At 42.8% G+C, this 12,958-nt stretch overlaps 2 protein-coding genes across 3 annotated transcripts in view; one reads left to right on the forward strand and one right to left on the reverse strand.

Moving 5' to 3' along the window:
- Positions 1-12,958, reverse strand: part of Pard6g (par-6 family cell polarity regulator gamma) — a 1,244,350-nt gene that overhangs the window by 533,961 nt on the left and 697,431 nt on the right. The gene's annotated exons all lie outside the window — the stretch shown is intronic.
- Positions 1-12,958, forward strand: part of Atp9b (ATPase phospholipid transporting 9B (putative)) — a 166,331-nt gene that overhangs the window by 56,214 nt on the left and 97,159 nt on the right. For both annotated transcript variants that reach the window (XM_051202233.1, XM_051202234.1), the window contains exon 10: positions 10,173-10,248. In XM_051202233.1, coding sequence (XP_051058190.1) covers positions 10,173-10,248 — 76 coding nt within the window. The remainder of the gene's footprint in view (positions 1-10,172; positions 10,249-12,958) is intronic.

Below are 12,958 nucleotides of genomic sequence, written 5' to 3' on the forward strand. Positions count from 1 at the left end.
TAATACGGAGACTTGCGAAAGCGTGAACCCCTGGAAGAACTGAATACTTAAACAGCTTGAACTGTTAACCTATTTTTTGATAAAGAACTTTATTATATGACTACACACACACACACACACACACACACACACACACACACACACACACACACACGAGCATGGTTGGATATTTTTTTTTTTTTTACCATTGTCATGTACAAGATAAAGCTGTGATCATTATCATTTGCAAAACTAATTGCAGGTGGTAAATTATTTGACAGTTCATATGCAAGTTGTAAGGACATAAGCTGAGGACGCCTGTGAGGCATTCAGGGTCCGCAGAGGAGATGGGTATCACTTTGTAGCTGCTTGTTTACGTGCATGGTACAGAGTACATGCCAAGATGTACATGAAAACATGGGAAGAAGCATGTGCACTTGATTCTCTCTGGTCTTTCTGTGCTTTTTCAAAAGTATGAAAAAAATCCTCCCATGCTTGTAGCACACATTTTAGCATATAGGAGAAGCTGTTACAAATAGGTGTGTCTCAATACAAAAATCAATCCAACCTTCATTACAATTCTTAAAAACTATTGGGATTCTTTTTCTTTTCTAGTTTGTGTTGTTTGTGGCTTTCTCAGTGTTGGGAATAACCTCAAGGTTAGAGTCAGTGTGGACTGTTGAGGACCCTGAGGGTGTGTGTGCCATCATGGGTAGAGATGCCTGAGTGGAAACCTAGTCAGCCCTCATGGAGGAAGCGTCACACGAACCTTCAGCGAAGGGGAATGGCTGTGTTGGTGGATTCCCTCTCACCTTAGGATGGCCGTGGGCACTGAACATTGTTCTGACAGACGTCCAACAACATGTGCCAACAATGAGAATGGGGAGTTACCTTCTTTCCTGCATGGTTAAATACTCCCTTGGGTTTCTCTCTCCCGAAGCGGGGTGCCTTCCAGACTAGCAGGGTCTGCGAGACGCTGGTTTTAGGGACGGGGTGAAAAAGTCACCCTGGAGCACTGATGTCAGAGGGGTTTGTTCTCTGAAGAGAAGGCTGTTTTCACGTAGGGTCACATGCCCTCTGTATGGGTTTGGTGAGGGTAGCCCTCTAATCACCACGGGACTCTGGGAACGTGACAGGGGTGACTACTTGGGAAACTAGTGAGGAAGTGTAGTTAGGAAGTGAGACATCCCTGGGGCACACAGGAGAGTCAGCCCCACACCAGCAGCGCAGAGTGCCTATGGCGCATGGCTGATTGCTGAGCAGGGGCCTTGTGGAACTAAGAACAGACCCCAGTTCCCATCATGAGAATGGAATCCCCTCTGTGTATCTGGTTCAAGGAAACAGCACATTGTTTTGAACAGAAAGAACCTAAGAACTCCATATAAAAGAAGAAATGGGAAGGTAGGGGAAGCAAACTTTTCATATAGAAACCCTCCAAAATCAAGCAAAGGAAAACTCCAAGGGAAGGAACGCTTGACTGGCTCTTGCTCTGGTCACTGAGGGTGTCAGTGGAGCTGCACATCCCACCGTAGCGGCTGCTCTGTCTCTCCTGTGCTCGGAACTGTGTGGAGGAAACCCACCAGGCTTCCTCAGACCTTCTTGGCAGTTACAGTGCAAGTCAAAAGGTCCAGTCCAAAAGGACACCTTACACCAAATTCTACAGTAGGGTATAATCCAGGCCATTGTATATATTCTTTAAATGGAATCCTATATATTTATTTATAACTGCAGTATAGATTTACAAATAAACAAGAATTAGACTACCACAATAGCTCCAGTCATTTGGAACCTAAATTTAGCGACCACTTAATAACTTGTGTTTAAATGTAAATGATCCACATGCCAATTCCAAGGCTAGGGTTGTCAGGCTATACACAGTAAGATCTCAATATATGGTGCTTATGACAAAACACATTAAAACTACTTACAGTTTAAAAGTAAGAAGATAGAAAAATATGCCTTAGGCTAAGACGAAGTAAAAGTGAAGTTGCTTATAACAGTATCACAAGAAGTCGGTTTCAGGAGATAATGACGAAAGGGTAAATTTATTGTTAGGACATTCAAGCATAAGCTTGTACCTAAACAACAGCTTTGAAATGCCCGAGGCCAACTCTTAGGACCACAGGAGAAAGAGACAGATTCTTAATGGTCTTTGAAAATTTCAGTACCCTCATAGTAATTAATTTAACAGGTATAAAAAAATCTGTAGGAACATAATAGCCTTGAAGATTATCTTTGAAGCCAATTGAACTGACAGCTGTAGAAGATATCATTCAACAGTAGAATGTAAAATATATTTATGGGTATGTGGGAAATTTATTAAAATAGGTCAAACAAATGTTAGTAGATTTTTTAGAAATTCCATTCACATGTTCTCTATCCACAGTACAGTTAAACTGGAAAGAAATAACAAATACTTCCTGGAAATTGCTAAATTTTTAGTAATAATAATTATTCTTAAGTAGCTTGTGAAGTAAAGAATTGATTAAAAAAGAAATTAAAAATGGTTCCAATACTGGAAGAAGACATTTATAATAATGAACTGTTTCCAAGAGTTTTACACTGTGACCCAAAATCTAGAATTGTTTTGAAAAGTTGATACATTTGGGTAAATTAAAATAAGAGTTTGCATATCAGAAATAAGCATAAGTAGTGTCAAAGTCATACGAATTATGAGAAAATATGGCTAACCTGCATTAGGAAAGTACCATTAGAAACTGATCCAGAAATGAATAACATTCTAATGCATATTACATAGTATTAAAACCTATGGACATTACTAAACTAATTTACTCGGAAAGAACAAATATTTTATGATTCTGCTTGAAAGAGGTGAGCAGAGTAATTGGCTGCATAGAAAGTGGAGCGGTCGGTGCATGGGTCTTAGGAGAAGCACAAAGATGGTGTTTAACAGGGACAGAATTTAGTTTTATAAAATAAGGTAGTTAGTGGTGAATCTGTTTAATGCTGTGCAGGCAAGCCTGCTTAGGTCAGCAGATTTTATGTTGTGTGTATTTACCTCACTTTAAAAAATGTCTGGAAAACTAAACACCAAAGAATACGGTGAAGTCTAGCGTTCCAACTGAAAAAAAAAAAAATAAGCACAGAATAGAATGAAATGTACACATCCTAAGCATTTGCAGCATATCTCTGTGGAGAGAGGAACACCACTAGTTGTGTTTGCAGGAGGCTCAGGAAGCTGCTGTGTTCTATGTGTGTTCTGAGATTTCAGATTCTGCATTTCAGTGTGAGCATAGAGAGAGGCCTGCTCCTAGGAGAACATGGATGTCCCCCAGCAAGCATCAGAAGTTCTCCCTTTACACCTCACTTCTCATTCAGAGTCCCATACTTTTTCTGATTGTATCTTTTCTCTGTCATGTGTTTCTTTTTTGGGGGGGGGTTCTTCTGATTTTTTTATTATGTCCAGGAGGATTATCAAGGTTCCATTATTCCCATAAGGCCGTCAGACAACCTTCCCAAAATCTGAAGTCAGAATTTCTTCTCTCCCCAGATCCCCACAGCAGAGCATATGCCCTGCCGTTACCACATTGCACCAGGGCTGCCTCTTGTCAGATGTGTTGATCTCAATCTGTGTCCACTATCGTCTTAGCTTTTCAGGGGCAGAGGCCGGCGTTAGGAGTCACTGGGAGGCTCTGTAGTGGTGCATTGCAGCTGTGATCTTCATGTGGGTTTGATGAACTTGCTGTCTGAGATCAAGGTGTCAGAAGAGAATGGAGGGGCAGACGTGTTTGGCTTTGTGGGGCCAGTTTTGTTTTTGTTTGAATGCAGTATGTCTCTCACGGGCTCATGTGTTTAGAGGCGTGTCCCCAGCTGTTGGTTCTCCGTTGAGAGGTCGTAGTACCTTTGGAACCTGAGGCCTACTTGGCAGACATGGCGCCACTGTGCTCCTGGGCCAGAATGTGTGGGTTATAGCTTGCCCAGCTGCAGCCCGCGCCTCTGTTTCTCTGTTGCCTGTTACCAGGCCCCTCAAGCCCCTGCTACCACACCTTCCTCACTGCTGTGGATTGCCCCATGCATACCATAGCCCCAGTGAGCCTCCGCCTTTCTTCTCATGCTTGGTAGAGAAGATATTATGGCACTGAGCCATCCCCTTTTATATAGATATCCCTCAGGTACCTAATTTCAACACACATCCATATGTTTGTTTGGTTTGGGTTTGGTAGTGTTTAGAAAAGGTCTGACCTGGAACTTCCAGAGATCTCCCTGCCCCTGCCCCTGCCCCTGCCCCTGCCCCTGCCCCTGCCCCTGCCCCTGCCCCTGTCCCTGCCCCCTGAGTGCTGGGCATAAAGGCTTGCACTACTATACCAGACCTCTTTCATATACTTTTAATTATTTCTAGTTCTGTATAGTTCTGTATAAATGCTGTGTGATAGCTGTTGCGTTTCATTAGAACAAGAAAGAAAAGTCTAACATGTTCAGTACACACATATCAATTGTAGGGCCAACGATATGGGTGAGACAGGTTGAATAAAACTAGAGATATACACAGGACTTCTGCACAGACAGAGGGCAGGTTAGACAGTAGTGGGCAGTAGCAGGATATGCTCACACATCTCATTTACCTGGACTCACCATAACATGCACAGCATGGGAAATACAAGTTTCACTTTGTGGAACTTCCTAGATTCTTTTTTTGTTTTTCTTGAAGATTCTTGATCTACTGGGCTGAATCCACATCTAGAGAGCACAAGAATACAATCAACTTCTGTGTCATGGGGCACCTACACTTGGAAGCTAGCTTTCCTGTTTCCCAGCTACCTTTTGAATTTAATGACAGTGTCTTGTTTGTACCGACCTTCTCCATCTCTCTCAGTTGAGCATTTTCCATACCCTCCTCAAGGCTTCTTTATTGAAATAGCTATAGGTATGAGTTTCTGTAGTTTTCATGTACTTCCATAGCCTACTAAATTTTAAAAATTACATCAGGGAAACTGAAATATATTAGCAATACATAATCTCCTTGTTGGTTCAAATTGCATGCGTCTGTGTTGTTTATGTATTCACACACACACACACACACACACACATTCACACACACAGTCAACTTGACACAAGCTAGAGTCATCTGTATAAAGGGAACCCCAGTTGAGAAAATATCCCCATCAGTTTGGCCTAGGGGCATTTTTTTGATTGATGGTTGATGTGGATGGGGCCAGGCAGCTGTGTGCAGTGCAGGCAGTACTAGGTTGTCTGAAGAAAGCAGGCTGAGCAAACCACAAGGAGCAAGCCGGTACGCAGTATTCTCCATGACCTCTGCTGCAGCTTCTGCCTGCAGGTTTCTGCCCTGTTTGAATTACTGCCTTGGCTTCATCCAATGGACTGTGATCAGGAAATAATAAATAAACTCTTCCCCAAGTTACTTTTGGTCCTGTGCTTTAATTGTAGCAACAGAAACCCTAAGAAGGTGTCCCTGAGTTCATATGCTGTATTGGTACATGGACCCTGTAAGAGGTGATGAGGCCACTGTACAAGTTTGGTGCTAATTGTATAAACAGTATAGTTGTCATAGGAGTGTGTTCTTGATAAAGGACAAGTCCAGCTCCCTTCCTTCCTCTCCGTCATACACCTTATGGCGTTCCTAGCATGTTACATGACGTTCCTAGCATGTTACATGCAGCCCAAAGGGTCTCACCCCTGGGCCTACTTTTCAGCTCCAGGGCCACAGGTATACTTCCATTATTTACGCACTCCTGGTCTGTGAGATTGCTACAGCTGCAGAAAGTGGACCAAGGCATGCAGATGTGGGTGCCGTTCTTCCCTGTGGTGTGACTTACTGTGCCCTCACTTGTTAGGTGTCTGGCTCCGGTGAACGCCAGCTCATCCTCACCTGTGCCTTTCAGAATTTTCAGGAACACTAATCAGAAACATGTAGGCTCTTCAAAATGTTTGTTCTTTACACTGTTGATGCAAAAAGGCAGGCTTTTAAAGAAACTCTGCACACACACACACACATACGTGTACACATACATATACATGTACACTCACACACAAACATGTAGGCACACACAGACACACATGTCTGGGCAAGTGAGATGGGGGATGGAAGAATTGGTGCAGGCCTGGGTCCAGGAGAGGGCTGTGTGCCTGCCCTGTTATTCAGTGTGAGGTTGATGGAGGAGGGAGCTTTCCATATGAGGGCCATTCCTGTCTCTTAACACAACAGGTTTGCATTTACGTCTGCATTCTGGTCCTTTAGGGAGTTACCACTACCAGAGCTGTCTAAAGTGTTGACATCTAAGCCTTGTGTGTTTTAGATTAAAGCGTAGACGCCACTGTGGGAGGTGAGAGGGCACTGTGGGCTGGCCCTCCACACCTGCAGCTTCATTTCAGAGCGAGAGTGGAGTGGGGCTATCCTGTGTTATACAGAGTGGCAGTTGCTGCATGCTGTGGATGCTGATGATGGGCCTGGGTTCCAAGGGAGGCCCAATTGTGCACAAAGGTGGGACATCTCCTTCAGGCTCTGCAGGACAGAGAAAGAAACAGACACTGAACATCTTTATAGTTTGAAATTGAAATTCGGTGTAATTATAGGAATGTATCAGTTGAACATTGTGGGGCAGCATAGAGACTGAACTAGGGACTGTAGTGCATCACTCAGAGGACACTGTGGTAGTGTGTGTATTGTGAGTCTGTCTGCCACCCTCCTACAGCAGGGGGCAACCTGGCTGGACACTGTGTTGTGTGGAAGCATTCCGACCTTGCTCCAGATGCTAACCTCTCCTTTCGTTTAAGACACAAGCCTCCCTGGGCAAGCCGGGATGAAAAGTGGGCTCATACTATTCATTACCCTTTACCAACATTGCCCCATGCACTCTGCTGTGCATTTTCTGCCTCAGTTCCTCCCACAGGCTACGGCACACCCGACTTTCATTGGTGTTTTCTGTCAGCAGAGTTCCCCTGTCCGTTACCCGGGCCACTGCTGAGGGACGGCCTGGAAATGCAACATTTCATAGCATTCCCCTCAAAGTGCGTGTTTCTCGAACTACACAAGCCCAACGAAAAAGAAACCAAAAATGAAAGTGATCTAGAAATCCCTCTCCACCATACCAGTCTTTATTACTTCTGGATGAGATTGGGAAATGACTTTAGAGTGATTTTTGTGATGTGTATTTGATATACTTAATATCTAAAGACTGTCACTCACATTACAGAATTGAAGGAAAACTATGAGATTGGGTGTTTTCATATTTTATTAGATAAAATGGCATAGAAAATTAATGGGAAATTTCTAAAATTAAATTGTATATCATTTTATTTCCCATTCAGTTTTATAAGACTGTTACCTGCTTTAACTCCCATCTGCCCCTGAGAGTTTGACATAAATGGGAAATATGACAGTGGTAAACATCTGTGAATAATTTTTGACAGGGTTTTTGGAGGAAGCCTTAAAAGAGGTTTTTGTTTTGTTAATTATTTTTTTTGAAACAGAGTCTTGTTATAACCCTACCTGGCTGTATATTTTGTTGCATAAACGAGGCCCTACCTCAGACTTTTGGAGTTCATTACGTGTGCTTTCCGATGGCTGGGACTCAGTTCACTACTGAGCCGCATGAACTGGTCTGAAGGGCTTGAAGTGCGTGTGCTCAGGGGTAAATGAGGGTGGGCTAAAGGGAAGCCTGCCTGCATCTCTTACTGGGTGTGTCTGTAGGGCGTGCTTTCCTGGCCCCGCCCAGTGACCATCCACAAAACACAGCTTGGCTCCTTCTCTGAGGCTTTCATTGCATTCTCTACCTGCTCGAGGTTCTCTGTGCCACAGCTCAGCTTAGTGGCTGGCGTGGCCTTGCGCATGCTGTCAAGTTTGTGGACTCATGGTGTCTGTGGAAGGTAGAGAGTTCCTCATTATTTTTCAGTTATTAATGTATTGGCTAAGTTTATGCTCCTTTTCTGTATGTGGAGGGCAAAAGTTAACCCTGTAGTGATTAAGGTTATAATCCTTAGGGAGTCATTTTGTAAAATGATAAATGTGCAGATCAGAGAGTGTCTAGTTGTGTATCCCATTGCTGAAACCCTTAGAACAAGCTAGAACTGAAGGTTATTCCATATTGACTGTGTTGTGTAAGAACAGCAAAGAGCATCAGAACCTCTCTCTCTGGCAGTGAGGGATTCAGAAGTTGTCATTGTAGTTCAGCCATGGTGTCAAATAAATAGTAAAGTAGTCCATCAAGATGACCCGTGTTTCCTATAAGTTGATTCTTTTGTTCTATTAAACCATAAAAATAAAGGGAAAACCTAATTTTCCTTAGATGGCTGTTATTTGTTTACCTTGAAGAGCAATTTTAGTTCTGAACTGGAGAAAAATGCAGTGTATTCTTGGCATTATCCATGGAAGACAGTGTTGAAAACATGAAGCAAGTTACTCCAGAGGCTGTGTGTGACTAGTGATGGTATGGGAGGTCCCCCGCAGGAGCTCCGTAAACATTTTATCACCCTTATTTTATCAAATAAAGTGATAAAAGCATACACATGCTTATAGTCTGTCACCCTTAAATAGATACAGATATGATTGTTTGACTCTTTTTCTCCCTAGAAGACATGAACATTTTTATTGAGTTGAAATAAGCCTCAGCTTTTCCACATGAAGAGGTCTTAGCTGGTCTAGAGATGTTGATCTGTGGTAGAGCAATTGTGTGCACATGTGAAGCCCTGTGTTTGATTCCTGTATTTAGGAGTAGTGTAACCAGGGCAGGCATAAATTAAACTTCATTCTATGATTTCAGAAGTGTTCCTTTTTTTTTAAGCACCACCCACAAACGAGGATACATGTATTTTTAAAACATCTGTTTTACACTCTTACTGACACGATAGCCTTCACAGTCACAAAACCCAGGCCAGAGCATGGCTAGGTTTAGGGTGCTGTCTTCTCTGGAGAGGAGCGCAGGGATCGCAGTTGTAAGATAGAAGCCTGAACTCGGCTGCAGGAAGGCAAGTAGGTTTCATAATAATGGTTTTCTGTCAGATGCATACAGGGTGCCTGTGGGACAAACAAACCATTTTACTCTGTAAATTGTGGCAGTGTTGGAAGTATTTCGAAGTAGCTATATGAGTTTACGTTCTGTGCCTTAAATGTAAATCAGAGAATTGGGCACCAAAAATATTCCCTGGCTAGCAGATAGCTGGAAAAGGCATCATTTGAAGATGGCCTGGTACAATGGAAAAGGCATGCCCATAGTTCCAGACTCTTTCCACCTCACATGTGAATCTTTGTTATTTGGGAATGTATGCTGATAGCAAATTATCAAGTTAATAAAAATCCTGTGGAAGTTACTGCATTGAGGAATGATTCTAACAATGGAGACCATGTGAGATGATTTTTTCCCGTGTGCAGACACTGAGGCCACCTGTTGTGGTGTGTGTTTTCTTCCTGGGATCACTGTCACATGCAGATCTTTGGGCTATCATGATCTTGTACTCCAGCAAGGCTCCCATGATCACAATATAGACAGTGGCTTTACATTAAGATGAAATCCTCAGCTTGTATATTTTGTCTCTGAATATCAGCACGAAATATGTACACATAAAATTAAACTGTATCTATTGTAGTATTGCTATTTGGGTACATTTGATGTTCACATATATAATTAGCCTCAAACACCTTCTATATGAATTCTGCTTAATGAAACATATCTAGCATTATATTTTAAAGGGGGATTTAAGAGAAATTATAGCTTTCTCCTGTGTGTTACTAATAGTCACAAAATCATTTTTCGCTGTTTGTGAGCATGTTTCTATATTATTAAAGAATAGCCCTCGTCCTTGACAAAAATAGAGGAAATTCTACCATGTTTATGAAACATAGTTTACTCATGGTTATGTGTGTGCTAATATTAGTTTTTTAACTTTCCAGGAAAGGTAAATCTCAGAGTAGGAGTGTTGCTTACACCATATGTTTAAAAAAAATATTTTAGCCTATTCTCTACAAATAATCAGCATTCCATGAGTGCACCTACGAACATTTAAAACCACATATTATATTGTAAGCATTAACAATTAGTGTGTATATATGGGTCAATCAGGTTGTAATTTCATGTTTTTATGTCCCCTTGAGACTTGTATTTGTAATGAGTTGGGTACAGATGATGGGCATGTTTCTTTTCTAACACGGTTGCTACCTGGGATATGAATAGAGCATTGCTAATTTTCCAGTTTTGTTTTGTTTTTTTCTCCCTATACAGGAAGACAGTGATCCTCCCATTCATGAAAGTCTCAGTATAGAAAACACACTGTGGGCAAGCACCATTGTTGCTTCAGGTAAGGGAGAAGTTTCCCTGCATGAATCTCACAAAGGATGTTAGTGCTGGCCAGGTATTCTAAACAGCTTTCCTAAACTGCCCTGTGTTATTCAGGGACTGCCTGTTGAGAGTGTGTGGGGAGGCCTGGGCCACCCTTCCCGCCCTGCAGAACGAGGCCAGAAGCGTGAGAGCGTGGGCACGGCCATTGTGGGACAGGGTCATTTTTCTGTGTTGACATGTGTTACTTCAGCCAGTGTCCTTTGGTGAGGGTGTCGCAGGAGGGCTGGGAACTGGAGTAAGGTTTGATGGCTCTACCCACTTTTTGTCCAGCTGACGAAACCTGGAAGAGACTGGCTGGGGTAATGTAGGAGAGTCAAAGGTTAGATGAAGCCATAGGCCAGAAGAGTTAGAACTAGCCAGGGCTTTGAAAGCAGGGGGATCTGAATGTTGTTTGAGGGGAAATGGAAGACTGTGGAATACTCCTAGTGGTTAAAGAGAAGTTAGTTACTCAAGTTGACAGTTTTGGAAATAAATTTCTAAGAGATGGATTGGCAATGCAAAGTTTTACCACCTGGTGAGAAGTAGGTTGATATCAGTGACGATATTAGGAGGTAAGCTGAGAAGCAGTTACCTGACCTGAAGGAAGGTACCAGGCACGGGGGCACAGGGAAAGGGTGCTGGAGGAGACAGGGCCCTGGGGACACTGAGGCGGGGTGAGCACTTCTCCACACCGCTGGGATGAAGTGGTAGTGGAACCTGTCATTGGTGGGTAGGAAAGGCTTTTAAAACAATGGTCCAGATAATTCTAGCTATACTGAATACCACAAAAAAGTACCACATCCTATGAAAGTATGTGAGCCAAAGACCTTACAGACATGGTCTAGGGGAGATCTTTCTGCAGAAGAGATATTTAAAATGGGTTGAAGAAATACAAAGGTAGGTGTGACCATGTGTGGTAGGTGACAAGACTGTTGTGGGAGCATCCCTGTCAAATGACAGCTAGGAGAGGGCCTAGCACTGGGAAGACACAGTACCCTGAAAACAGGAGCTAAGGCCCCAGTGTGCCTGGTCCCAGGGGTGTGTGTGTGTGTTGACGGAGGGGGATATCAGGCAGGAAGGCAGAAGTCTGGTCTGAGAGCCTTTTTTAAAATGGGTCCTATTTACACCACAGCCCGAGAGAACTACAGATATTCACACTTCAGGGATAAAATATGAAAAGTTTATCATATTTCATGTTTTCGAAACAAACATGGAGGCGAATTGCGAGAGCCTTGAACGTGTCCACTTGTGTGTTGTGCCTGATGTCTGGATACCCACATACACTTGTAAACTCGTGCATAGAGAAGCAAAGATGCTTCTCCATGAAGGTTTCTCAGAGGTGGGAATACCAGGCCCTCAGCTCTGGAGACCACAGGTTCAGGGTTTTTGAAGTCATCTTAGAGAGGGGCTCATGGCTCATGGAAGCCCTTCCCTCCCCTCAGACTTTCCTGACCCTGCAGACTGATGAGCCTGACCCTGCTGAGTTAGGTGATGCCACCACTCTCAGTTCTGCATCTCGGATGAAGGATGCTCCAGAGTGCCCCGTGTGCCAGAGCTGTACAGCATTCCCAGCAGGGTTTGAGTACAGGTGTGGGCCCTGAGCTCACCATCAGTTTATCAGAGAGCATCTTCAATATAGGACATATAAATATGGGAATTTAAAATTGTTCTGTCATTAATCATACGATTTATAGTGTTGAATTGTGAATCATTAAGGAATTAAAAGATTCTCTTTTTTTTAAATAGTTCATGCTTTGTTCTTTGTTTCTGTTTTAAATATGTATTAGACTGTTGACACCAAATCCCAGTACTATTGATTTGTGGCCTTTCTCCTTGGAGACAGTGGCAACTTGAGCTTAAGGCTTCTGAGACGTCCCATGGAATTTCCTGGGCATAGTTTTTCTGTTTGACTTTCATTTTCAGAATGACCTTGGCATGCAGTAGCTGCTATGTGAATACTTTTGCAGCAGAGATACTGACATAGGCATCTCAATGTCTGTCACCTCTCAGCCCTTTGTATTTGCTGTCTCTTGTAGCACTGGGCATGATGGGATGGTTGAACTCTCAGAGCATGTTCTAGAGCAGTAGGCTCTCAACCTTCCTACACTGCTTCACCTTAACACAGTCCTCCTTTGCTTAAAACCGTAGGGCCTTAGGAGTGTTTCAAGTCCAAGACCACTGGAAATAACCTGAGGGTTATCTCTGTGTAACCAATCACAAGTTTAGAATTCTTTTCAACTGGATCCAGGATGGTACCTTTTAAAAATTAAATTATAATTACATCATTTTCCCCTTCCCCTTCTTCCCTCAAAGCCCTTGCATGTAACCCCTTTTCCTTTCAAATGCATGTCCTCGGTTTCTTTCATTATTGTTCCACATATATTTATTTATGTGTGCATGTGTTTATATATATGCATATACATGTATATATAAATATGTGTATTCCTAAGTATAAATCCAGCCTACTTAGTTCATATAGTATTATTTGTATGTACATGTTTTCAGGTTTAACCATTTGGTGTTGGATAACTAATTGGTGTGCTCTCTTTGGGGCTGCCTCCTTCTATTCTTAGCATTGCATGATTTCCTGTAATTCTTTGTCTAGGGTTTAGGCCCTGTGAACCTTCCCACCAGCATGTTTGTTGTTGGCGCTATCCTTGTTTAGCTCATGTTTAGGTAGCCATGTTGGT

The sequence above is a fragment of the Phodopus roborovskii genome, unplaced genomic scaffold (genome assembly GCF_943737965.1).
Source record: "Phodopus roborovskii unplaced genomic scaffold, PHOROB, whole genome shotgun sequence".
NCBI lineage: Eukaryota > Metazoa > Chordata > Mammalia > Rodentia > Cricetidae > Phodopus > Phodopus roborovskii.